The sequence below is a fragment of the Pleurodeles waltl genome, chromosome 9 (assembly GCF_031143425.1).
Source record: "Pleurodeles waltl isolate 20211129_DDA chromosome 9, aPleWal1.hap1.20221129, whole genome shotgun sequence".
Lineage (NCBI taxonomy): Eukaryota > Metazoa > Chordata > Amphibia > Caudata > Salamandridae > Pleurodeles > Pleurodeles waltl.
This window is the reverse complement of record NC_090448.1, coordinates 1005638517-1005663707: the sequence shown is the minus strand read 5'-3', so window position 1 is coordinate 1005663707 and position 25191 is coordinate 1005638517. Positions and strand designations below refer to the sequence as shown.

Below are 25191 nucleotides of genomic sequence, written 5' to 3'. Positions count from 1 at the left end.
AAACGGGTCAGTCACAGTACTTTTCCAAACCTAGTGGAGGTGGCGGGCCTTAGCACCACTGCCTAAAATTGGCTAACATGATTAACCAGTCCTAAATAACCAACCGCAGCCTGCACAACTGGCTCCATATACAGCAAAAGAAAGACAGATGCAGTGTGGAGTTCTCCAGGGATCCTCCCTCTCGTCACATTTGGCCAATATTTGCATACAACCTTTGGTGAAAGACCTTGTCTTAAAAGTCTATGACCTATACATGTCACAAATGACAGCGTGTGTTAAGACAGGCTTATCAGACTCAGTACCAATGTGGAGTTTCAATAAACTCTTCCCTTTATCTGAAATTGGATGAGCACTAATGGGCTGAAGCTCAGCTCAGAGAAAAGTGAGGTTCTGATAACTAATAGCAACAAGCATTGGCAATGCCAACAGATCTAGCTTATGAATGCATTGTCAAGCCAGGCCTAAAAATCCATGTAAGTTAATGACTGTCCGCCTCCCCTCTGTGCTGCTGCCAGAGAAAACACCATTGATTATCCAGTTACCTAAGACATGTTAATGGCATTAAAAACCCATGTGTGTGCCCCTGAAAGTTCAGCTTCAGCCAGCCAGATAGATAAACAAGTAGGAATTATGTAGAAACCATAGACTCAAAGAGTTGAATAGTGTTTCTAGGTTGGGGCAAAGATTATGCTTTGGCAAACGCACCTCCAGTGCTACCTGCCATCATAAAATGGCAAGGAGGGTGAGGACATTACAGCTAAAGCGGAAGCCTTTCTGCTCTGGTCAGTGGACCAGAAAACAGAGTAAAACTCTAACCACTGTGATAAGGGCCCGCCAAGCCCTGCTCTGGCAAAATCATGCAACCGAGTCATGCAGTTAGATTGCAATGCAGAAATGTGAAGTATCTTGTGTAAGGCTTTTGAGGAGGGAATAAACAGATAAAAGAACAGTGCCATCTGTATTTTCATGATTCAAAACCACTAAAGCCAGCTGGATTACTGTTATGATTGTGAATGAGGGTTTGATTGTCCAGACTTTCTACATTGCCTTTGTACTCAAACAAAAGAAATGTAAGAAAGAAAAAACAGAAGGAAGCAGACCTTTTACATCTATGCACCTAGGATCTGAAACAACATCCCCATAACACGAAGGCCCACACCAATGTTGCTCCAATATTGAAATATTTGAAGACACGCCTCTTTTAAAAGCACTACATCATAATGCAGTTACAATCCAGTGTCAAGCTACCTTTCCTGTCACTTGTTGACTGTATGCTTACCTGTGACCCTGTAAAACACTACACTGCCTTTTTTCACTGGGTTTGTGATACACAAATACAACATACCTGCATACATATATATAACCGAAATGACTAAATTTTAGTCACCTACTATATATACTGTGTATGGTTCTACCAACAGGTTGAGAAAATATTTAACAAAATGTGATTTATGATGTCACCAGACCCCTACAATAAATATATGATATCAAATATATCAATGGTTTCAACAATGAGCTAACTTTATCAGAAAACACAAGTAAAGAGCTTGATCAAATGCAACGTAAACATACCAAGTAGCCTTTTTAAAACGCTGATTTCAGTCTTTATATTGTTAACTGCGAGGTAAAACCACAAAAGACACTGTGTCCTCAACAGAGATGTTCTGCTGTGGATTTTAAGGTCAGTCTTTCCTTACCATAGAAAAGTCTCTGAGGTTCTTCGGTTACTCCACAGGGCAACATGATGTCTTCGCTGGGAGAAGAGGGACTGTGGGTCTGCGTTGCCTTATCCTCATGCTCTGTGCTTCTGTTGCCTGGGCCACAGCAATGGGACAGAGGAAACAGCTGGACTCTGCCCAAGAAACATGTGTAGGACTGTGTCTGGCTAAAAAAAGAAGGTGGGTTCAGACTTTCAGACTGATCTGGAAATATATAGTCATCAGGGTGAAATACATCGTCGTCCAGCTCCTCTAGGGTTGAATAGTCTACTCCTATGCATCTCTGATACATTTTATCGTCGCCATATGGATGTTTCCTGCCAGAAAATGAAAGAAATATTTCAGTTAAAAAAGATAGGAAAATGTAAACAATCCTGTCAAGCAACAAAATTACAGGAACTAGACCCAATGTGTTTAAATACTTGGGAATGATCTGTAGGCATCGTAAATTTGAATGCATTAAAGCAGGGGTTTCTCAAGGGTTGATCAAGAACTACTAAGAGTTATAGGGATCTGAGAAAGGGGCAAAAGAAAATGTTCCATTAAGTGGAAAGCATGTTTAGTTCAGAGAGTGCAGCAATATTATTTTTGTCATTATATATTGTGTTGTTTTAAGACAAAGTTACAGAAACCATACAACAACCAAAGATCATAGGTGGCAATGGAAAGGGTATGAAATATGGCACAAAAAATGCAATGTTTAGTCAATACGTCACTTGATAAATAATGGTAGTTTGACCCATTAAGCCATAAAGGTGTTCTCATTTCGAAGCATCTAAATCTACCTGAACATCATACATTTTCGTGAAAACACTCTTGGCAATCAAGAATACATATTAGCGTTGATCTGCAGCACCAGGCAAACGCTTTGGATTAGGGCAGTGGTTCCCAACCTGTGGTCCGAGGACCCCTGGGGGTCTGAGAAGCCTCCTCAGGGGGTCCGTGACTGCTTAGAAAATTTTATAATATTAACAGATTAGGTCCCCAACTTTCAGTAATGACTCATTGGGGGGTGGGGGGGTCCCCGGATTCCAGTATTGATTCAGTGGGGTCCCCGGGTTCCAGTACTGATCAAGCGGGGGTCCACAGAAGTCAAAAGGTTGGCAACCGTTGGATTAGGGCACTCTCTCCAAAACGGAATGTGTAAATCGCAAGTATAGAATGGACTGAGTACTCACATACAACATGTAGGAAGCAATCCTGGACTCAAAAACAAATGATCAAGAATAGAGATTACCACTGGCCTATGTCACAGTGACTTGTTCGGTCTCTTTGCGAATCTGGATTCTGCCCTCTTCGACATTGGCTGTAGCTAATATAGACTGACACATGACTGTTGCAACAGTGAAAAATACAGACTCTATTCATAACACTGCTTTACCTCACAGGAGGAACAGGCCATTGTGTTGTAAACAGTTGAACGAGCATGATCCAAGGGAAACGTTTATTTTTTTATACGTTGCATACAGTTTATATTCTTTTGGTGGTGATGAATAAATTATTCAGCATTTCGCTGAGACCCCTCAGTGAACAATGTTCCCTTCCATGACCATTGCAACCCCTTAAAGGAATGAGGATTGCAAACAGTGATTTTAGTAAGTGTGCATTGTTATTTTCATTAACAGACCAAATACAAGCCTAAGCCCTAAGACAAGCAAAGAGAATGGGCACAATCCCACCCCTGGTTGAGCATTAAAAGACACTTATAACCAGGATAAGCTGGCAACTCTGATTGGTCCACTTTTTTGCACTGGCTGCACTACCAATAGCTACGCCTCTGGAAGAGTGCATTCTGCAATTGACCAATAATTGAGTGTAACAGTATGTTGAGAAAACTGTTTACTATAACTGTTCCAACTGCTACATATTTTCCTATATCACAAATCATACATACTAATTCATTCAGGTACCAAAAATTGTTTACACAATTATTTTCAATAATCACTTGCTGCAGTGGTTTTATGGTATTTATTTATTTTAAGATTTCTCTTTGTATTTATCAATATTTATTGTTTGGCCATCTTACATGTATGTATCCATACTTATATTGTGTTTTGAGAATAAATGGAACCGTAAAATGGTATATTTCTACTACATTTATTTAAATAATAAACATGCACTTACACAGCCAATTATAGCAAAACACTACACTCACGGGTAAATATTAGCATAATATAGAAATATATGTTAACAGATACCTGTATTTATGGAACTATCATCCTGTTTTTTAACTTCCCATGCTGTCTATCTGCTGATCCTCTGGCCTGGAACTTATGAAGGACAGCATGGAGAGTCACTCACAAGAAGGATCGTTTTCTGTATTTTTCCGGTTTTGAAAATAAATACAGAAACAAAACACATTGTTTTCTGACTGTAGTTTTCTGTAACAATCACTAAAAATGGAAAACTGAGAGCTTTAATTATAAGGATATTGTCAAGTTCATTTACAGGCTTATGGAACTCCGAGGTGACTTGCAATATCTTATCAGGTATGGAAGGGGATACTTTATTCTTTTTAATAGATGATCACACCATCATCCTTTCCAAAAACTACTTGAATGCTTGGTGTGTAGCTCTTTCATATCACAAATAGAGCACGCTTGAAAACATGAAAAACAAAAATAGAATTCCTTGTGCAACATTAAGCATATCAAAAAGCTGTTAGATGTTAGATTATTTATTGCAAAAAGGTATCAGAATCAGTTTAATACAAGTCAGTTTAAAAAAAAAAAAAACAAGAGGGTCAGTAGCTCAGAATGTGCAGAAACAAGCAGAAAGCTTTTAACCTATATGCTTGTCAGCGTACAGCTAGAACAACAGAGTTAAAGAAAGGAAACCAATGTTTTATTTTCTTTCTTTAAACAGGTGCTTTAATTATGCTCCATGACCAAACCTTCCCTTCTTCTCCACTGCTCGTTCTGGCAGCTGGAACTGTGATGTCAGATCTCAACGGTAATAATTTAATAAGTTGTGCAGCTACGTCCTTTCTTAAAAGGTGGCTGGGTGTGTCCCAAGTTACCTATTATGAAGAAATTAGAGGCAATTGTTTATCAGGCTTTGCAGAATCCCTTGTATTATAGCTTAATTGTTTCATCTAAATCTGAAATACAAAATTTATTTAAGACAGGTTTTAGTCACCATTGTCTCAAATTGTAATCTAATATAAGAATTAAAAGTGTAACAATGTCTTACGGTCTTATTTAGAGTTTGGCGGTGGGACACTACGTTAAAATGTGCGGGATTATCCTGCCTGCTGTATTATAAGTGCTACATGTTCTAATGCATTTTCAGTATGGCAGACAGGACATCCATCATATTTATAACAGACTATTCTGTCGACCACGTTTCAATTAAAGACCTACATCTTGTTACTTTAACACCAACATAACACATGCTCCTTCTCTGCCACTTACCTATTGGGTCAATAAAAGTCACTATCCTCATATGAAGGAAAAATAGCTATCCAACCCTGATTGCAACTTACTTTCCAAAATAGTTCATGGACATTACACTATCTCTCAACTTTTCTATAACTATTGGTTCTAACTAGTAGCCAGTACCTCTCCTTAGGGGTAACTATGGTTCCTTTCTCAATAGTTCCTGAGGTTTCCCATACACTATCCATATTTGAGGCAATATATAAACTTAAGCAACCAGGATAAAATGAAAATGTCACTTACCCAGTGTACATCTGTTCGTGGCATCAGTCGCAGTAGATTCGCATGTTTTGCAATAGCTCGCCATCTGGTGTTGGGCCGGAGTGTTACAAGTTGTTTTTCTTCGAAGAAGTCTTTCGAGTCACGGGACCGAGTGACTCCTCCTTTTGTCTCCATTGCGCATGGGCGTCGACTCCATCTTCGATTGTTTTTCCCCGCAGAGGGTGAGGTAGGAGTTGAATTGTAGTAATAGTGCCCATGCAATGGAGTGACTAAGTATGTACCTATTTAAGGTTGAGATGATACATATACAAATAGTTGAAGGTAACTTCCAAACTGCTACAGGCTCCCGGGGAGGCGGGTGGGCACATGCGAATCTACTGCGACTGATGCCACGAACAGATGTACACTGGGTAAGTGACATTTTCAGTTCGATGGCATCTGTCGCTGTAGATACGCATGTTTTGCATAGACTAGTAAGCAGTTATTTCCCCAAAAGCGGTGGATCAGCCTGTAGGAGTGGAAGTAGTTTGAAATAATGTTCTTAATACGGCTTGACCTACTGTGGCTTGTTGTGCAGATAACACGTCTACACAGTAGTGCTTGGTGAATGTGTGAGGCGTAGACCATGTGGCTGCCTTACATATTTCTTGCATTGGGATGTTTCCTAGAAAGGCCATGGTAGCACCTTTCTTTCTGGTTGAGTGTGCCCTTGGTGTAATGGGCAGCTGTCGTTTAGCTTTAAGGTAGCAGATTTGGATGCATTTAACTATCCATCTGGCTATACCTTGCTTTGATATTGGGTTTCCTGCATGAGGTTTTTGAAATGCAATAAATAGTTGTTTAGTCTTTCTGATGTTCTTTGTTCTGTCAATGTAATACATCAATGCTCTTTTGACATCTAATGTATGTAGTGCCCTTTCAGCTACGGTATCTGGCTGTGGAAAGAACACTGGAAGTTCCACTGTTTGATTTAGATGGAACGGTGAAATAACCTTTGGCAAAAATTTAGGATTGGTCCTTAGGACGACCTTATTCTTGTGTAGTTGTATAAAAGGTTCCTGTATTGTAAACGCCTGAATCTCGCTTACTCTTCTTAGGGAAGTAATGGCGATGAGAAATGCCACCTTCCAGGTTAGGAACTGTATTTCGCAGGAGTGCATGGGTTCAAAAGGTGGACCCATAAGTCTAGTTAGGACAACATTTAGGTTCCATGAAGGAACAGGTGGTGTTCTTGGTGGTATAATTCTCCTAAGGCCCTCCATGAATGCTTTAATGACTGGTATCTTATATAGGGAAGTTGAATAGGTAGTCTGCAGGTAAGCAGATATTGCTGCAAGGTGTATTTTAATGGAAGAGAAAGCCAGGTTAGATTTTTGTAAGTGAAGCAAGTAACCCACTACATGTTCTGGAGTTGTGTGTAATGGTTGTATTTGATTAATATGGCAGTAGCAGACAAACCTCTTCCATTTACTTGCATAGCAGTGCCTGGTGGATGGCCTTCTGGCTTGCTTTATGACTTCCATACATTCTTGGGTAAGTTGTAAGTGCCCGAATTCTAGGATTTCAGGAACCAGATTGCTAGATTCAGCGATGCTGGATCTGGGTGTCTGAAGTTTTGGTTGTGTTGTGTCAACAGATCTGGCCTGTTGGGCAATTTGATGCAGGGTACTACTGATAGGTCTAGCAGCGTTGTGTACCAGGGTTGCCTTGCCCAAGTTGGTGCTATTAATATGAGTTTGAGTTTGTTTTGACTGAGTTTGTTTACCAGGTAAGGAAGGAGAGGGAGAGGAGGAAAAGCGTAAGCAAATATCCCTGACCAGTTCATCCATAGGGCATTGCCTTGGGACTGTTTGTGTGGGTATCTGGATGCGAAGTTTTGGCATTTTGCGTTCTCCTTTGTCGCAAACAAGTCTATCTGAGGTGTTCCCCAGAGTTTGAAATAAGTGTTCAGAATTTGGGGGTGAATTTCCCATTCGTGGACCTGTTGGTGATCTCGAGAGAGATTGTCTGCGAGTTCATTTTGGATCCCTGGTATAAATTGTGCTATTAGGCGAATTTGGTTGTGAATTGCCCAACGCCAAATCTTTTGTGCTAGCGGGCTTAACTGCGTGGAGTGCGTCCCCCCTTGCTTGTTTAGATAATACATTGTTGTCATGTTGTCTGTTTTGACGAGAATGTATTTGTGAACTATTATTGGTTGGAAAGCTTTTAGTGCTTGAAAAACTGCTAGAAGTTCTAGGTGATTTATATGCAGTTTTGTTTGATGTACGTCCCATTGTCCTTGGATGCTGTGTTGATCGAGGTGTGCTCCCCACCCTGTCATGGAAGCATCCGTTGTTATTACGTATTGTGGCACTGGGTCTTGGAAAGGCCGCCCTTTGTTTAAATTTATGTTGTTCCACCACAGAAGCGAGAGGTAAGTTTGGCGGTCTACTAACACCAGATCTAGAAGATGACCCTGTGCTTGAGACCACTGTGATGCTAGGCACTGTTGTAAGGGCCTCATGTGCAGTCTTGCGTTTGGGACAATGGCTATGCATGAAGACATCATGCCTAGGAGTTGTAATACCATCTTTGCTTGTATCCTTTGTGTTGGATACATGCGTTGTATGATGGTGTTGAAATTTTGAATTCTTTGGGGACTTGGAGTGGCTACTCCTTTTGATGTGTCTATTATGGCTCCTAGGTATTGTTGTACCTTGCGCGGCAGAATGTTGGATTTTGTGAAGTTGACAGTGAACCCTAGTTTGAAGAGGGTTTGTATGATATGATTTGTGTGATTTGAGCACTCTATTAACGAATGGGCCTTGATTAGCCAGTCGTCCAGATATGGGAACACATGTATTTGCTGCCTTCTTATGTGTGCAGCGACTACCGCTAGACATTTGGTAAAGACTCTTGGTGCGGTTGTTAATCCGAAAGGCAGTACCTTGAATTGGTAATGTATTCCTTTGAATACAAACCTTAGGTATTTCCTGTGCGATGGGTGTATTGGTATATGGAAATAAGCATCCTTGAGGTCTAAAGTTGCCATGTAGTCGTGTAGTTTTAGCAATGGTAATACTTCTTGTAGTGTGACCATGTGAAAGTGGTCTGATTTGATGAAAGTGTTCACTACTCTGAGGTCTAGGATTGGTCTCAGCGTTTTGTCTTTCTTTGGTATCAGAAAGTACAGTGAGTAAACTCCTGTGTTTATTTGTGTGTTTGGCACTAATTCGATTGCATTCTTTTGCAATAGTGCCTGCACTTCTATCTCCAGGAGATTGGAATGATGTTTTGTCAAATTCTGTGCTTTTGGTGGTATGTTTGGAGGGAACTGTAGAAATTCTATGCAATAACCATGTTGGATAATTGCTAGAACCCAAGTGTCTGTAGTGATTTCCTCCCATGCTTTGTAATAATGACTTATTCTTCCCCCCACTGGTGTTGTGTGGAGGGGGTGAGTGACATGTGAGTCACTGTTTAGTAGTAGGGGTTTTGGGGCTTTGAAATCTTCCTCTATTTCTAGGGAATTGCCCTCCTCTATATTGTCCCCGAAAACCTCCTCTATACTGTCCCTGGTAACTGGACGGTGTTGCTTGTGAGGTGCTGGCTTGTGTGCTCTGACCCCGAAACCCCCCTCTAAAGGGTGTTTTACGGAATGTGCTGTAATTCCCTCTGCTCTGCGGGGAGTAGAGTGCGCCCATGGCTTTGGCAGTGTCCGTGTCTTTTTTGAGTTTCTCAATCGCTGTGTCCACTTCTGGACCGAACAGTTCTTTTTCGTTAAAAGGCATATTGAGAACTGCTTGCTGAATCTCTGGTTTAAATCCAGACGTTCGGAGCCATGCATGCCTTCTGATAGTTACAGATGTATTAATTGTCCGTGCAGCTGTGTCTGCAGCGTCCATGGAGGAGCGGATCTGGTTGTTGGAAATGGTCTGTCCTTCCTCAACCACTTGTTTTGCCCTATTTTGTAGGTCCTTGGGCAGATGTTCAATGAGATGTTGCATCTCATCCCAATGGGCCCTGTCATAGCGCGCAAGTAGTGCCTGGGAGTTCGCGATGCGCCACTGGTTTGCAGCTTGTGCTGCGACTCTCTTACCAGCTGCATCGAACTTGCGGCTTTCTTTATCTGGGGGTGGTGCATCTCCAGATGTGTGGGAGTTGGCCCTTTTCCTAGCTGCTCCTACAACGACAGAGTCTGGTGGCAGCTGTGTAGTGATGAAAACCGGGTCTGTAGGAGGCGCCTTATACTTTTTTCCCACCCTTGGTGTGATTGCCCTACTTTTGACCGGCTCCTTAAAGATTTCTTTTGCGTGCCGGAGCATACCAGGGAGCATAGGCAGGCTTTGGTATGAGCTGTGGGTGGAGGAGAGTGTGTTGAATAAAAAATCATCCTCGACCTGTTCTGAGTGGAGGCTTACATTGTGAAATTGTGCTGCTCTAGCCACCACTTGAGAATACGCGGTGCTGTCCTCTGGTGGAGATGGCTTCGTAGGGTATGCCTCCGGACTGTTATCTGACACTGGGGCGTCGTATAGGTCCCATGCGTCTTGATCTTGGTCACCCTGGCTCATGGTGGTGTGAGCTGGGGAGTGTGATGGAGTTTGTGCTGGTGAGACGTTAATCACGGGCGGAGGAGAGGGTGGTGGGGGTAACTCTTTTCACCACTTTCGGTTGTGGTGTCTGTTCAGTTTGGAACTCCAACCTTCTCTTTCTTCTAATAGGGGGAAGGGTGCTTATTTTTCCTGTCCCCTGCTGTATGAAAATACGCTTTTGCGTATGGTCCACATCAGTTGATTGTAGCTCTTCCTCAAACCTATGCTTTTGCATTTGGGAGGTTAGCGAGTGCTCTTCTGTATAAGAGCCTGAAGCTGGGTCGGTTGCAGTTTGTTTCGGGTCCGAAACTTTGTCTGCGTCCTTTTTCGGCTCCGAGGTGACTTTTTTCTTTTTCGGTGCCGAAACCTGTCGGCGCCGATCTTCTTCGGGGCCGCTGTCTCGGCGTCGAGCCGTGTCTACACCGGCATCTCGGTGTCGATGCTTGTCTCCAGCACTTTCTCGGTCCCGAGAAGGCTGCGTGCCGGTGTCTCGACCGGAGTCGGACGATCTCGGCACTGTTTGGGCCTTTTTCGGTGCCGACGGTCGGTCACCGAATTTATGGGTGGAGCCATGGCCTGGTGGCAGTGGCGTCCCCTGGGCCTTGTAAATGTTCCTCTGAGTGGTTTTCGACGTCTTACTCACGGTTTGTGTATCGTCGAATCCTTTGGAGTCTGAGTCTTGGATCGAGAAGGTCCCTTCCTCTTCTTGTTCCTCGAACTCTCGGTGGGCTGTCGGCGCGGACGCCATCTGAAGTCTTCTGGCTCGACGGTCTCGGAGTGTTTTTCGGGACCGGAACGCACGACAGGCCTCGCAGGTGTCTTCACTGTGCTCAGGTGACAGGCACAGGTTACAGACCAAGTGTTGGTCTGTATAGGGGTATTTATTGTGGCATTTGGGGCAGAAACGGAACGGGGTCCGTTCCATCGGCGTTCTTCAGCACGCGGTCGGGCCGACCAGGCCCCGACGGGGGATCGAAAAAACTACCCCGAAGGGCACCGGAGCTCTTCGATCCTTCGACGCGGTGTTGAATCTAACTACGCCGATCCCGAACGCAACAATACCGACGAAAATCTTCCGAAATTAGCTATCTTTCCGTTCCGAAACTCGGAGCGACAGGAACACGTCCGAACCCGATGGCGAAAAAAAAACAATCGAAGATGGAGTCGACGCCCATGCGCAATGGAGACAAAAGGAGGAGTCACTCGGTCCCGTGACTCGAAAGACTTCTTCGAAGAAAAACAACTTGTAACACTCCGGCCCAACACCAGATGGCGAGCTATTGCAAAACATGCGTATCTACAGCGACAGATGCCATCGAACATAGTGTTTTGCTCTCTATTCCCTATCCCTTGGTGATAACGGATATATCACACTCTGGAGCTTTCCAAAAAGGACTTGTTTTTTTATTTTGGTTAACACTGATGACCAATTCCTTTTGGAATTGGAATGAATAGAATAATGGAGGGATAGAAGAGGGAAGAATCTAGAAAGTGTCAATTGGGAAATCATAGTACTAAGATGAGGTTTGGTTTGACTCAAGCAGAGATGGAGGAGGGAAGAGTCTGTAGAAAGGGATTAGGGAGAATAAGCGAGTAAATTGAGGTTTGGAATGAGTCACAGGACAGATACACAAGGGAGAATTTAGTAGGGTTGTTTGGGAGATCAGAGTAGTAAACTGATGTTTGGGGTGAGCCTAGAGGGAAAAGTCTAGGAAGGGCTAATTTGGAGACATAGTAGTAGAATGAGGTTTGGGATGAGCAAGAGAGTGGAGACAGAGAATACATTGAGAGAGGTAGAGTGAGACAAAGTAGTACATTGGAGAGAGTGATTTTTGCCTCTAGTGCAGTTGGACTACAGTATTAAATACATAAATACGTGATAAGGTGGGTTGCATTGGTAGGAGTGGAATGTGCAACACGCAACAGAAGGATTGCTTCCTGGTGAACAGATAGTGTTTCCATTCTAAGAGTGAAACATACAGTGTTCTCTGTTGCCCTGCATTACCAAGCAGTCACCACTCTGTTCACTGCTGGAGTTCAAGATATTGCCCACCGGTTCTTTGGAAGATGCACTAGCGAAATGGCTTGGTCAGTGTCAGCAAAGGAGGCAGCTGGGTATAAGAGGTTGGCATCATTACTTATCAATCTGCATTGTAATGCACCAGTACCTGCAGCCTCATGTCTGTTCTTCTGCTGTTGCTACAACTGTACTGGCAGGGGATTTACCTCAACAAGCTGGTAAGATGCAACATGGGGCTCCTACTTGGGATAAGAACTTGAAGTTGAAACTTTAGATAACCACGGTGTGCACTGCACATTTTGGTCTCAGGAGTGCATCCCCAGATACACATTATTCTCTATAAATACATGGCACAGTAGAGATGATCACCCCACTCCAAGTGGCACGAGCAATAAAGCATGTTTATTTGCCCCAAATCTACTGGTCTCACAGGAAATCAGAACCTTTCACATAACACTGGTCTGGCGAGGTAAGTCCTTTGTCCAGAAAAGAACATATTAATGACTGCACTGAAGGAAAGATGACATGTGTAAAAGAGAAAATGGAGAAACAGTATGGCAGACTGGTGCTGCTAGAGCAGCAGCTCAAACAAATGAGGGATTTTGTGACATATTTTTCTGCTGCATAATTAAGGTAGGGAGATGGCAAAGTTCCAGGATTATACATTTGACTTGAACTTTCAACTAGAGGGGAAAGTGGAGTACCTAGAGAACAATGTCAACTCTGTCAACCTGCGCATATTGGGTTTTCCTACGCCAAAGAAGGGTGAGTCAACTCATGGTTTTCTGAGGTGGAAGAAGTGCAGGTACTCAGTACCAGACAGTACCTGCCCATTTAAAGCACTGCTTAGAATTACCTAAAGGAAAACAAAAACTGATCAGCAGTAGATAAGTTTAACCATGAGCTTACATGGATACTTATATTGCTCTGTATTATATTGCTAAATTCTAAAATCCTCCTAGCTTGTCAAACCATCTCTTTCAAGTCCCAAGACATCACCTTCTATATGTATAGATCTTACCAACAACTCCTGGCAAATAAGTCACAAAAAAAGGACACAACTACTGTGTTGGAAGCAGCAGGATATAATTTTGCACCAGGAGACCTCAGCCTTGGACACATGATATTAGCACCACTAAGGACAAATTTAATGGCTCCTTTGTCAACTTGTTAATGTGGTGAAATAAAAGGGTATTTGTGAAGCAATCTTAAGGGCTTGCAACATCTGTTTCCGTCTTCTCCCTTCGTCATGCCCCAATGGGATCTTAATTTTCTCATAGGCTCCTGATTCGAGCCCCTACATAGCTGCCCGCTGAGACTCTTAAGACTGCTTTCTTGTAGATATTACATTGACCAGGAGAGTCCATGAGATTCTGGCTCTTTCAGTTAATCCTCCATATACCAGCTTTTAGCTAAATCCTTTCCATGTCAGCAAAAATATCACAGTTCTGATATTTTTCACTTCACTTCATCCTCCAATCAAAAGAAAGACTCCACTGTTTGGATCCAAAAAGAACTCTGTCCTTTTACATTGATCGCTTCAGAGGGCACCAGGCGGATGATCAACACTTTATTGAATTCACTAGAGCAACAAAAAAAAAGGCAGTGCAGAACATAACAATCTCTTGATGGATTGTACTCTGCATTAAAATCTACTACACACTAGGTAAGAAGAGCCTCCTGAGGGATTGCGGGCCCATCCCACTAAGGCCAAGGCCACTAATGCTACGTTAGCATGAGAAGTACCTGTCCTGAACATCTTCCAAGCTGATTACGTGGGCATCACTCCAAATGTTCACAAAGCACCACTGCTTCGACAGTCAGGTCATTTTGCCCGTTCGGTCTTCTAGGACTTCCGGGTTTGAGCCAGTTTGTAGACTTACCTCACAGGAAGTACTGTTTGGGTTTCTATTCTAAGATGAGGAATCTGTGGTTAAGACATCTCTTTCAGAAGAACAAGTTACTTACCCTCAGTAACTCCTCTTATGGTAGAGACCAACAGCAGATTCCTCATGGACCCTCACAACCTCACACTGTTCAATCATTCCTTCCAACGTGGCTCTGCCTTTTTGGTGCAGGAAGTTTCACGAAAGAAACTAATGTCAGGATGTCGGGTGGTGCCTATATAGTCACCTTGCACATCACTTCTGAAGCAAATGACGCCAAGTGGACCAGCACCACCTACCAGCACATAGAGATACTGCTCACGATTTTCCAGATCCAGTCTGATGTCTTGGGAAAATTCTAAGGTGACGAATCTGCAGTTAGATAAAGCCTCTACCAGAGAAAGTGTTACAGAAAAAAAGTAACCTGTTCATTAATCTTGAATCTTGGACTGTCTATTCCCCACTGTTTGCCCTCTCCCACTCCATAAACAAGCATTAGGGCACAATGGTAATGCACATCCTTGCACAGGTATTAGGCACTCCAACTACAAATGCATTAAAATTATGAATCAGACATTGTTTCCACTCAATCTGTAGTTAATTCACCCACGCAGCGAACATCTAATTCTGTGTATGTTACCATACATTTGTGGCCCACCACAGCAGATGCTTACCTTTCTACACTGCATAGTGATAGAATTTATTATCCTAATGATGCCCCTTGACCCAGTCAAAGCAAGGAGCAGGTGACTGGTGTTACTGTCATATGTCCAGGCACAGAAGTAGAGGTTTTCATCTGCGGCAGCATCCACATACGGTTAACAAATAAACAAAATATTTTTACAGAGTCGAGGAGGGTCAGTAAGCCATAGTTGTTGGGTCTACCTTTTATGGTTTGGCCTACAGACTACACGTGTAGAGCATAGTTTGTATCTGGCTCACATCCATTAGTCTGTTGATCTGTCATTCACATTTTGCATCTGCGCAACATACCATACAGCATGGGGCAATGGCTCAGGCCTTTGCTGCCATTGTCTCTCTTGCACTCTGGGTAGTGGCATTTTGCCTGCTCACCTTCACACATCCCCTAAATACAAGTGCACTTCAGTGACATGATAGGTTGGCCAATACTTCACTAATGTTTCTCCTTTCCAGGTTTTTTTTATCCCCTTTAAGTTTTAAGTTACTCTTGTTTGTTTAAACCATGTCTAAGGTCACAGTATTTTAAAGCTAGATCTAGCGTTACTTTGCAGCAATAAAAGTTATGTGTCCTGTCATGTCCATCAAAACCAAAAAGGGTTCTTTCACTGGTTACCAGTGCACATGCCTCTTTCCCATTTCCAAATCAATTTAACTGCAAGTTAACTCGGATGCTCCTTCACTCCATAGTCTCTCTAGTGATCATTTAGGCAAGTTCCTCATCGAACCCAGCCATGTAGTTAACTATATGCTTCAGAGCTTTTATTCTGAACAGCTCTTTCAGCTGAAACCCCATTTGGCAGCCTTTGTTTTCAGAATGTGTTTAGACACCTGCTATAAATCACTTGGTGTGTGCCTTGCCAAGGAAAGAGTGTTTCTCATCTAGCCTGTGCATTGGCCAGCTACACAGCTAATTATTGTAATGACACAGCAAGAAAGTGACTCCTTTTAGCGGCCAAGCTTTTTTTGTATGAAACACACAACAGTACACAGTAACTTTTTCTGTGCCTACTGTAGTTTACTGGTTACTAAGGTATTTGTTTATCATGCCCTGTGGAATAAAGTAACAGCGAGCAATTCGTCAGCCTTATTGTATTAATTATACACGTTTTTTCATGCAAAACAATTCGGGCCAAATCACATAACTTAGGGGAGGGGAGTGCTAATTTAAGACATGGTCTGTGACAGCAGTTCTTAACATTTTCATTACTCTGGGCCTCCACTTAATTATTACTTTAAGCCAGGGAACTTGGCCTAAGCAATTTCGATGATTTGAACCTCAAAACAATACACAAAAATACAGAAACCACCATTCATCAACCAAGCACATAAATGATTAAATATTGTGTTGAATTCACAAATATCAAAATATTGAAACGTTACTTTTAATGTAAGGTTGGACCTTATCTAAATTCAATTGAGGCCTTCCGAATTACACAGCGTAGCAGGACTAAATTATGCAACGCAGTTGACTAAATTATGAGGCAATAAGAGGCAAAATACGCAGCGTAATGAGGCACATTTTGTGATAGTATTACTTCATTATTTTGTCATTTTTACACACAGTAACATTGTCTGGGAAAAGGCAATTCACCCAATTTCTACCAATTTAACACTAAAATACAACAATAAGCAATTGGAAGATGATCAGTCAACCTTTGGGAAGGGCCTTCCAGTGCACTGGATTACCATCTGAACTAAAACCATTTTTTATTTAAATCTGCATTTTATGCAGCAGAAGATGGATTATGTGACGAATACAGTAAATGCATAATTATGTGAAAAATGCAGCAGCATCACATAATTCCAGTGGTGCTCAGTGACACAGTTTTTGGCTGCCTATTTTGCTAGTCACATCCATGTCGATTACTCTGCAAGAGGCCACCTCCCATCCAGTACACCAAAATCAAGCTTCTTTTCAACGGGATGGAAATTTTTTATTGAACGTATGTCTGAATGTCGATTTACTTACGAATTTAAACTCTTTACTACAAGAACATGGCTGCTACGTTTTGGTGGTGGCATGTTTTCCTATTTTTTAATTCCTTTTATTTTTGTGGTTTGTGCCTGCAAACAAATTGTACCAGCTTTGCCAATGTTCATTGGTTCGGGCTCTATTGCCTTGTCAAGTCTTCAGATTGATAATATTCAATATTTTCATGCAGCAATTGATGTATGGAGAGGCAGGAGAAGAACATGGATTGGTTGTGCATTCCCATGAGCATCCGTTTTCAGTAACTTTGTTTTTTACACTGTGAGGAGCGCATTCAATTCTGGTACTTATTTGCCGCATATAAAATGTATGGACATAAGTATCACTCATTAACAACTCACTTATCAAAACATCCTTGGATAAATGTTGTGAACTCTACTGGTATTTCTATCAGGTTCTGGACTGAATTGAGGCTTTTGTCTTGACTCTGGTGTTGCCTGATGCTTGCATGACTCCTTCCTGAAGAGATGATACCACCTATACCGAGCAAACAATGCATAGCAAGCAGGTGCCATCTAGAAAGATCACAAGGGAAGAAAAACCTTTAAAGGTACAACCCTTCAGAGGCAGATGGAAGAAGACCTTCAAACAAATAAATAAACCAGGAGTTGATACAAACACAAGTATCACGAGGCTCAACTACCCAGGACCGAGTAGTGAAGAATCCCGAATCAGGAGGCCTGGAGGAGAGACTGGCAGAATATTCTTGAATCCAAGGAAAATTCTGAGGTAAATGCAATAGGACAAAAAACTACATCAAGGGGTGAAGAATATAACAAAAAATACTATGTGCTCTGTTGCGGAACACCTACCTGCTCAACTCAGCAGCCTTTCTACTAAAGAAACAGTAAGTGACATCACAGGAAATATATGACCCGCCTTAAATTGGGAAGCAGACAAAGGAATAGATGCGCTCATCATGTTGGATAGCGAATGACCATTCAGTCAGCTCTGCCTCTTTCTAGACAATTATCAGACATGGAAGATTTTATAAAGCAGGAAATGACATCACAGGAAGTACTGGAACCACCTTGGAATCTGAAACGGCCATAGGAATCCATTGTGCTCTCTACTTTGGATAAGTAATGCTGACATAGTCCAGATCTGCCTCTTCCTGGAGAGCTATGGGACAAAGAAGACAACAAGGAGGGTTCCACAAGGTAAGTAAATGGTTTCCTGAAATAAATAGCCTTTCTCAAATTCAATTTATCCTCAGATGTTCCTTGCAGTTGTTTAGCCGGATGGGAAAAAGTTGTGCATACCTGTTACCCCCAGAGCGCAGTTGTAGCTTTCTTGATGCACAACAGTTTCACTGTATACTTTGTATCATACCTTGCGTCAATTTGTATTGTGCAGGCTGAGACCATGCTATTGGGTAACTGTACTTACACTAATGAAAAGGTACTAACACACTCCAGATACCTCGAGCACCCAAAATGCAAAGTAAAGCTAGGAAACCTGGGTCTGTTCCCTGTTAATTAGCCAGCACCACACAGCACCTGTGAGAGAGAGCACAAAGCTAGCATCAATGAGATGCCATACAGAAATGAACTGAGAATTCACAGATGCAAAACCAATACTGCTGGAACTGGAGACAAACGTGAGCCAGAGCCCTTACTGGCAGAGGCAACACTGACCGGTAAAGCAGAACATAGCACACAAAAAAACGAGAACGACACCATGAATGAACTGACTGACTGGCTGAAAACAGTTATGATGTGCAAATAACATGAGTCATGTCTCTTAACACAGGAAGAGCCGCCGCAATGTATACCAAGTGGGTTTTAAGCTGTTTTCTGTAGAATGCCAGGAAGATTACCCGTCTTCAGAGAAAGGGAATGTCAGCACAGGGCCCTGACAAGAAATGGACCTGCCCACCTTGGTAAGCAGCTTGATTCAGGTGTACTAGACAGAGGGACATCAGCATGGATGCGACGGGTAAATCAGGCAGCAAAAAGCGACGTCATAAAACTGTCATAGAACATGCCTTAAATTAGCACTCCCCCTCCTCACTTCAGGTAATCCGACCAGAAGTGTTCTGCGTGCAAAAACGTGTACAATTTCTATATATGCGACAAGAAATCGCGTTTTTTTTCTTTACCTTTCCTGAACCAGCCACATAAAACAACTGCAGCCAAGTCTTTCAGACTGCTATACAAAGGCTGGTGTTTTGCTCAGTGTTACTTTATTCCACAGGGCATGAGGCAACCACACAAATAGTTTGGTAACCAGTGAACTACAGTAGGCACCGTTAAAGCGGCTGTGTGATGCTGTGAGTATCATAGAAATGATAGCCTGGCCACTAAAAGGAGTCACCTCCTCTGTGACATTAAAATAATCAGCTGCCACGTCTCCCAGCTGTGCTCCTGGCCAGCACGCAGGCTGGAGGAGAAACTCTGCCAGCTTATCTTGCGTTTTCCTTGGCAAGACGCAAGCCAAGTGATTTATAGCACGTGTCTAAACACATTCTGAAAATAAGGGCTGCCAAAGGCGGATTCGTGCATAATAAAAAGCCATGAAACATACAATTATCAAGATGGCTGGGTTCAGATACGGAACTGGCCTAAATGCCCACTGGAGAGACTATAGAATGACGGGGCATCCGAATTAACTTCCGGTTAAATTCATGTGGAGATGAAAAGGAGTCCTGTGAAGTGAAGCTGCGCTGCCAAGCCAGATCTAAAAACAAATAGGGTAGATAAGATAATAAAGGAAACGTTACTTACCAAAAACACTAATGTACTTATTTCAAAATATAGGGCCTAATTTAGAATTGGGGGATGGTGTTCGTCAAAAATGTGACACATCGAAACATTCCCATTTTACAACTGTATTAGGATAGAATGGACTTGTGATGCAGAAGATGGGATATCCGACATGTTTATGACAGAGTACCCCCTCCGACAAATTCTAATCAGGCCCACAGACTTCTATTTGCACATGTGCTTTATATACAGTACCCGTATCTATCACGTTAAACATCTTTTTTATAAAAACTACATCTCTAAAGATGATATTTAGACATCGGTTGTCAAATGCTCACATAATCGAGAACCCACCTAGGCATGCTTTTTTTTATATCTTGTAGCATCATCAGTTTGAGCTGCATCCTTACACACACACACACACACACACACACACACACTTTTTCCCTTGTAGACATCCAGTCCTTCAGCTTTGGTCTACTCTCCTTAATGACTTAGGAAGTACAGTTAATTTGCTCTTGTTTCACACATTATGATCCCTCAGTTTGACCACCTGTCTACCCACTCTCACAAATATTACCAAAACCAAATCACGAGTCTTACAAATTTCATGTTAAACCATCCCCAATCTTACATTTGTCTGTAGCACTGCAATGTATATTTGCGAGCTTTACCATTTGTCATCCATAACAGTTTTAAATACATACCAGCTCTCCTTCCTCTCATCTTTTCATACCCAGCTCTCTCACCATCGATCCGCTGAGCTGTATGATATGCTATAACATCTACTTTGCAATGTCACTTCAATATCCACTTTCACCCAGTGCTGATTGTAAGTCTTCTTGGAGCACCTTGTTGCCTCTTTCAGCCATGGCATTACATCGAGAAAATATATAGTAATTTCCAAATATACTCTAAAACATGTAACATTAGCAATTCCTTTATCTCCTTTGATACAAATTGTACACCTATCATTGACGGTCTTTCCAGTAAAGCCTTCCTGTGAGAATATTTCTTTTAAAAATGTTAAAATACAAAAGTATTAATTTGAATTACAAACATTACTGCCGACCACTAGTTTAACAGACCTACAAATAGTAAGACATGCTTTGGGTAAACATCTAAAACCCCGAAATGACTGCAAATATCCACAATAATGTTTGTTGTATGGGCAAGCAAGAATGTCTGCACTCTTACAGGGATATCTTACAGTCTCCTGAGACTTCTGAGCCTATCCACATGCTGCACCAGAGCAACTTGGTCCCAATGCTAGATCAATGCAAAGTCAATTATAGGCCATCAAAAACCTATTCTAATCCTTTGCTTGGTACAATTAATTTCTGCATGACCTTCGTGGGCCAATGGAAAAATCTCTTTACACAAGTCTTGAGGCAAAAACAGTAACTCTCCTATATTCAAAATGCCACCAACAAGAAACAGCTAATGTACTACAGGGAGTGCAGAATTATTAGGCAAGTTGTATTTTTGAGGATTAATTTTATTATTGAACAACAACCATGTTCTCAATGAACCCAAAAAACTCATTAATATCAAAGCTGAATATTTTTGGAAGTAGTTTTTAGTTTGTTTTTAGTTTTAGCTATGTTAGGGGGATATCTGTGTGTGCAGGTGACTATTACTGTGCATAATTATTAGGCAACTTAACAAAAAAAATATATATACCCATTTCAATTGTTTATTATTACCAGTGAAACCAATATAACATCTCAACATTCACAAATATACATTTCTGACATTCAAAAACAAAACAAAAACAAATCAGTGACCAATATAGCCACCTTTCTTTGCAAGGACACTCAAAAGCCTGCCATCCATGGATTCTGTCAGTGTTTTGATCTGTTCACCATCAACATTGCGTGCAGCAGCAACCACAGCCTCCCAGACACTGTTCAGAGAGGTGTACTGTTTTCCCTACTTGTAAATCTCACATTTGATGATGGACCACAGGTTCTCAATGGGGTTCAGATCAGGTGAACAAGGAGGCCATGTCATTAGATTTCCTTCTTTTATACCCTTTCTTGCCAGCCACGCTGTGGAGTACTTGGACGCGTGTGATGGAGCATTGTCCTGCATGAAAATCATGTTTTTCTTGAAGGATGCAGACTTCTTCCTGTACCACTGCTTGAAGAAGGTGTCTTCCAGGAACTGGCAGTAGGACTGGGAGTTGAGCTTGACTCCATCCTCAACCCGAAAAGGCCCCACAAGCTCATCTTTGATGATACCAGCCCAAACCAGTACTCCACCTCCACCTTGCTGGCGTCTGAGTCGGACTGGAGCTCTCTGCCCTTTACCAATCCAGCCACGGGCCCATCCATCTGGCCCATCAAGACTCACTCTCATTTCATCAGTCCATAAAACCTTAGAAAAATCAGTCTTGAGATATTTATTGGCCCAGTCTTGACGTTTCAGCTTGTGTGTCTTGTTCAGTGGTGGTCGTCTTTCAGCCTTTCTTACCTTGGCCATGTCTCTGAGTATTGCACACCTTGTGCTTTTGGGCACTCCAGTGATGTTGCAGCTCTGAAATATGGCCAAACTGGTGGCAAGTGGCATCGTGGCAGCTGCACGCTTGACTTTTCTCAGTTCATGGGCAGTTATTTTGCGCCTTGGTTTTTCCACACGCTTCTTGCGACCCTGTTGACTATTTTGAATGAAAAGCTTGATTGTTCGATGATCACGCTTCAGAAGCTTTGCAATTTTAAGAGTGCTGCATCCCTCTGCAAGATATCTCACTATTTTTGACTTTTCTGAGCCTGTCAAGTCCTTCTTTTGACCCATTTTGCCAAAGGAAAGGAAGTTGCCTAATAATTATGCACACCTGATATAGGGTGTTGATGTCATTAGACCACACCCCTTCTCATTACAGAGATGCACATCACCTAATATGCTTAATTGGTAGTAGGCTTTCGAGCCTATACAGCTTGGAGTAAGACAACATGCATAAAGAGGATGATGTGGTCAAAATACTCATTTGCCTAATAATTCTGCACTCCCTGTAGTCCAGAAACAGCTAATGGACTAGTCCGATGTATATCAAAATCTGCTACCTAATTTCCTCTTTTCAGGCCAACCACGACTCAAGTATTCTCATGCACAACCCATCTTTTGTTAACACCTCAACATGGGCCAGATGTAGGTAGAAAGCAAATTGCGAGTTGCAAATTGCGAGTCCTTCCGACTCGCAATTTACAACTCGCAATTTGGTACGCAGAAAGGTGTCTCAGACACCTTCTGCGACTCGCTATGGGGTCGCAAAGACGCACCTCGTTAATATTCATGAGGTGGGTCGCAGTTTGCGACCCCATAGCGAGTCTAGGCACTCACGGGGATGGTGGCCTGCTGGAGACAGCAGACCACCATGTCCGTGACTGCTTTTCAATAAAGCAGTTTTTTTTTCTATCTGTAGCCCGTTTTCCTTAAAGGAAAACGAGCTGCAAATACAAAAAATTGCCAAAACCTTTGTTTGGACCACTGCCTGCTCTGAAAAAATAATTTCGTGATCATTCACAAAGGGGAAGGGGTCCCATGAGGACCCCTTCCCGTATGCGAATGAGTTACCATCCACTTCAAGTGGATGGTAACTGCGAGTTGATTTTCGCAGTGCAAGTCGCAAATAGGAAGGGAACACCCCTTCCTATTTGCGAGTCGGAAACACATTTTGCGAGTTGGTTCCGACTCGCAAAATGTGTTTCTGCATCGCGTGCGGGCATTAGCGCCTCGCAAACGGCGTTTTTCGCCGTTTCGAGTCGCTAATGCCTTGCTACATCTGGCCCTATATTCTTTTCTCATAAACACTTCATTGGGCATTTCTGACACTGAAGAGTCAATCATACTCTCATATTCAAACACCTCAATCTTCTTTTATCAAGTAGGTAATTGCAAACGACAATCTGCTAACACACTTCCGATTTCAGAAACGTGATCTATGTTAAAATGAAACTCCAGAAATTTGAATTGCTACCTTGCATTTCATGACCAGCAATTCCACACTATTTGGTAGTAAGTAGATCCACCAAAGGGTGGTGATCAGTGGGGACAATAAAATGATATCCCACAGATAGTGACAGGCATTCATACTATCCCTAAGCAGGAAAGAGATTCATGCGCTATTGTGGAATAATTGACTACTTCATCCTTTGTGGGGCTAGATGAAAATGCAATAGATTCCAATTTGTCATTCCTTTCTTGCAATAAAATCGCACTAAGACCAAAATTGCTGTCATCCGGTATGAGCACAGATCTACATACAGTATCAAAAAGCTTTAAATACAGTGCTTTTTTAAATAAATTGCTTGATATACTCAAATTCCAGTTTACATTTTGCGACACAAATCAAACTTTGAATCTGTGTTCATTAAAAGTATAATGCATTGTGTTTTGTCCGATGGCATGGGACTATGCTGTGAATTATATTCTGCCAACCCCAAGAACGATCTGATTTGGGCTTTATCTTTGGGATCTGATACATCTAGAAATTGTATATCCATATTTTTCAGGAAGCTACACCACCTTTACAAAGGTTATGTCCCGAGTAGGCCACACTCTCCACTCCAATACAATACTTTTCCCTTGCAATTGTCGAAACACTTTCCCTCAGAAATGGACAATACTTTAAAAAAGGACTCCTCATTTCCAGATGTTGTAGGACCAAATACCAATATGTCATTCTGAAAATATGACACTTTTTTAAACCTTTAAACAGTTGGCTATCACTCACTGGAACGCAGCTGATACTGACACCAAGCCAAAAAGGCATGTCTGTATGCCCTCCGGGTATTGAAGGGCGTTAACGATTCTTCACTAACGTCTTTAACTGTCCCTGAGCAGTACATTTTCTTATATGTTTTCCATCACTTGCTATCCTGTATTTACTCAAGTGGAAATAATGTCTTGTCTTTATACATTATTTTGAAAAGTCCACATATTGCAAGACAAAATTTGCCACAGTCCAGCCCACATCAAACCTCTGTGTAGTCTTAAACAGTGTTCACATCACTTTTTTTTCATTGTGGGACATTTCTTTAGACCTCACGTTAAGATACTTGGCAATAGCAACACTTTTAAGCCCTCTTGTTTAATCTCTTGGGCATTATCATGCATTGCAATGCAGAAACCACGCATTGTGGTCTGAAACCACGGAATCACCGTAGTCTCCTACACCAACGACAACCAGCTGATTTTCTCCCTCACCGGCGAACCTACAGCTGCTAAGCACAACTTTCACAACGGGTTGAAGGCAGTCGCTGCCTGGAATAAGGACAGCTGCCTCAAACTCAACTCCGACAAAACCAAAGTCCACATCCTGAGGCCCACCCCCTCTGCCTGTGACGACTCCGGGTGGCCTGCAGGGCTCAGACCCCTCCCCCGACACCCAACGATCATGCATGGAACCTCTGCAGCATCCTCAACTCCTTACTCTCAAAGAACTGCTAAATCAACACTATCTCATCCTGCGGCTTTGGAAAATGTTCAAGTGGATCCACACCGAGTCCAGGAAAATGGTAACCCAGGCATTCTTCAGCAGCAAGCTCGACTACGGAAACTCGCACTAAGCCGGCACTGCCCAAAAACTCCAAAAGAAATTACAGAGAATAGAGAACGCCTCAGCCAGGCGTCCCCCGCTTCAGCCACATCTCCGGTCACCTAAGGGACCTTCACTAGTTCCTGATCAACAAAAGAAACACCTTCAAGCTCCTCATGCACACCTACAATGGCCTCCACAACATCGAACCTGAATATCTCAACCACCCCCTCTCCTTCTACACACCCACCAGACATCTCCACTCACCCCATCTGACCCTGGTCCCTATCTCAAAGATACGCAAGACCTCGGCAGTATAGGTCTCATACCAACCTTTTTTGACTCTTGTGAAAACATTTTTATAACTGCTCAAAGTATTACCAAAGCTTTTGTGT

At 42.3% G+C, this 25191-nt stretch overlaps 1 protein-coding gene across 2 annotated transcripts in view; it reads right to left on the bottom strand.

The window, feature by feature from the left end:
* Window positions 1-25191, bottom strand: part of BMF (Bcl2 modifying factor) — a 156929-nt gene that overhangs the window by 96357 nt on the left and 35381 nt on the right. For both annotated transcript variants that reach the window (XM_069208602.1, XM_069208603.1), the window contains exon 2: window positions 1698-2035. In XM_069208602.1, the coding sequence (XP_069064703.1) occupies window positions 1698-2035 (338 nt within the window). The remainder of the gene's footprint in view (window positions 1-1697; window positions 2036-25191) is intronic.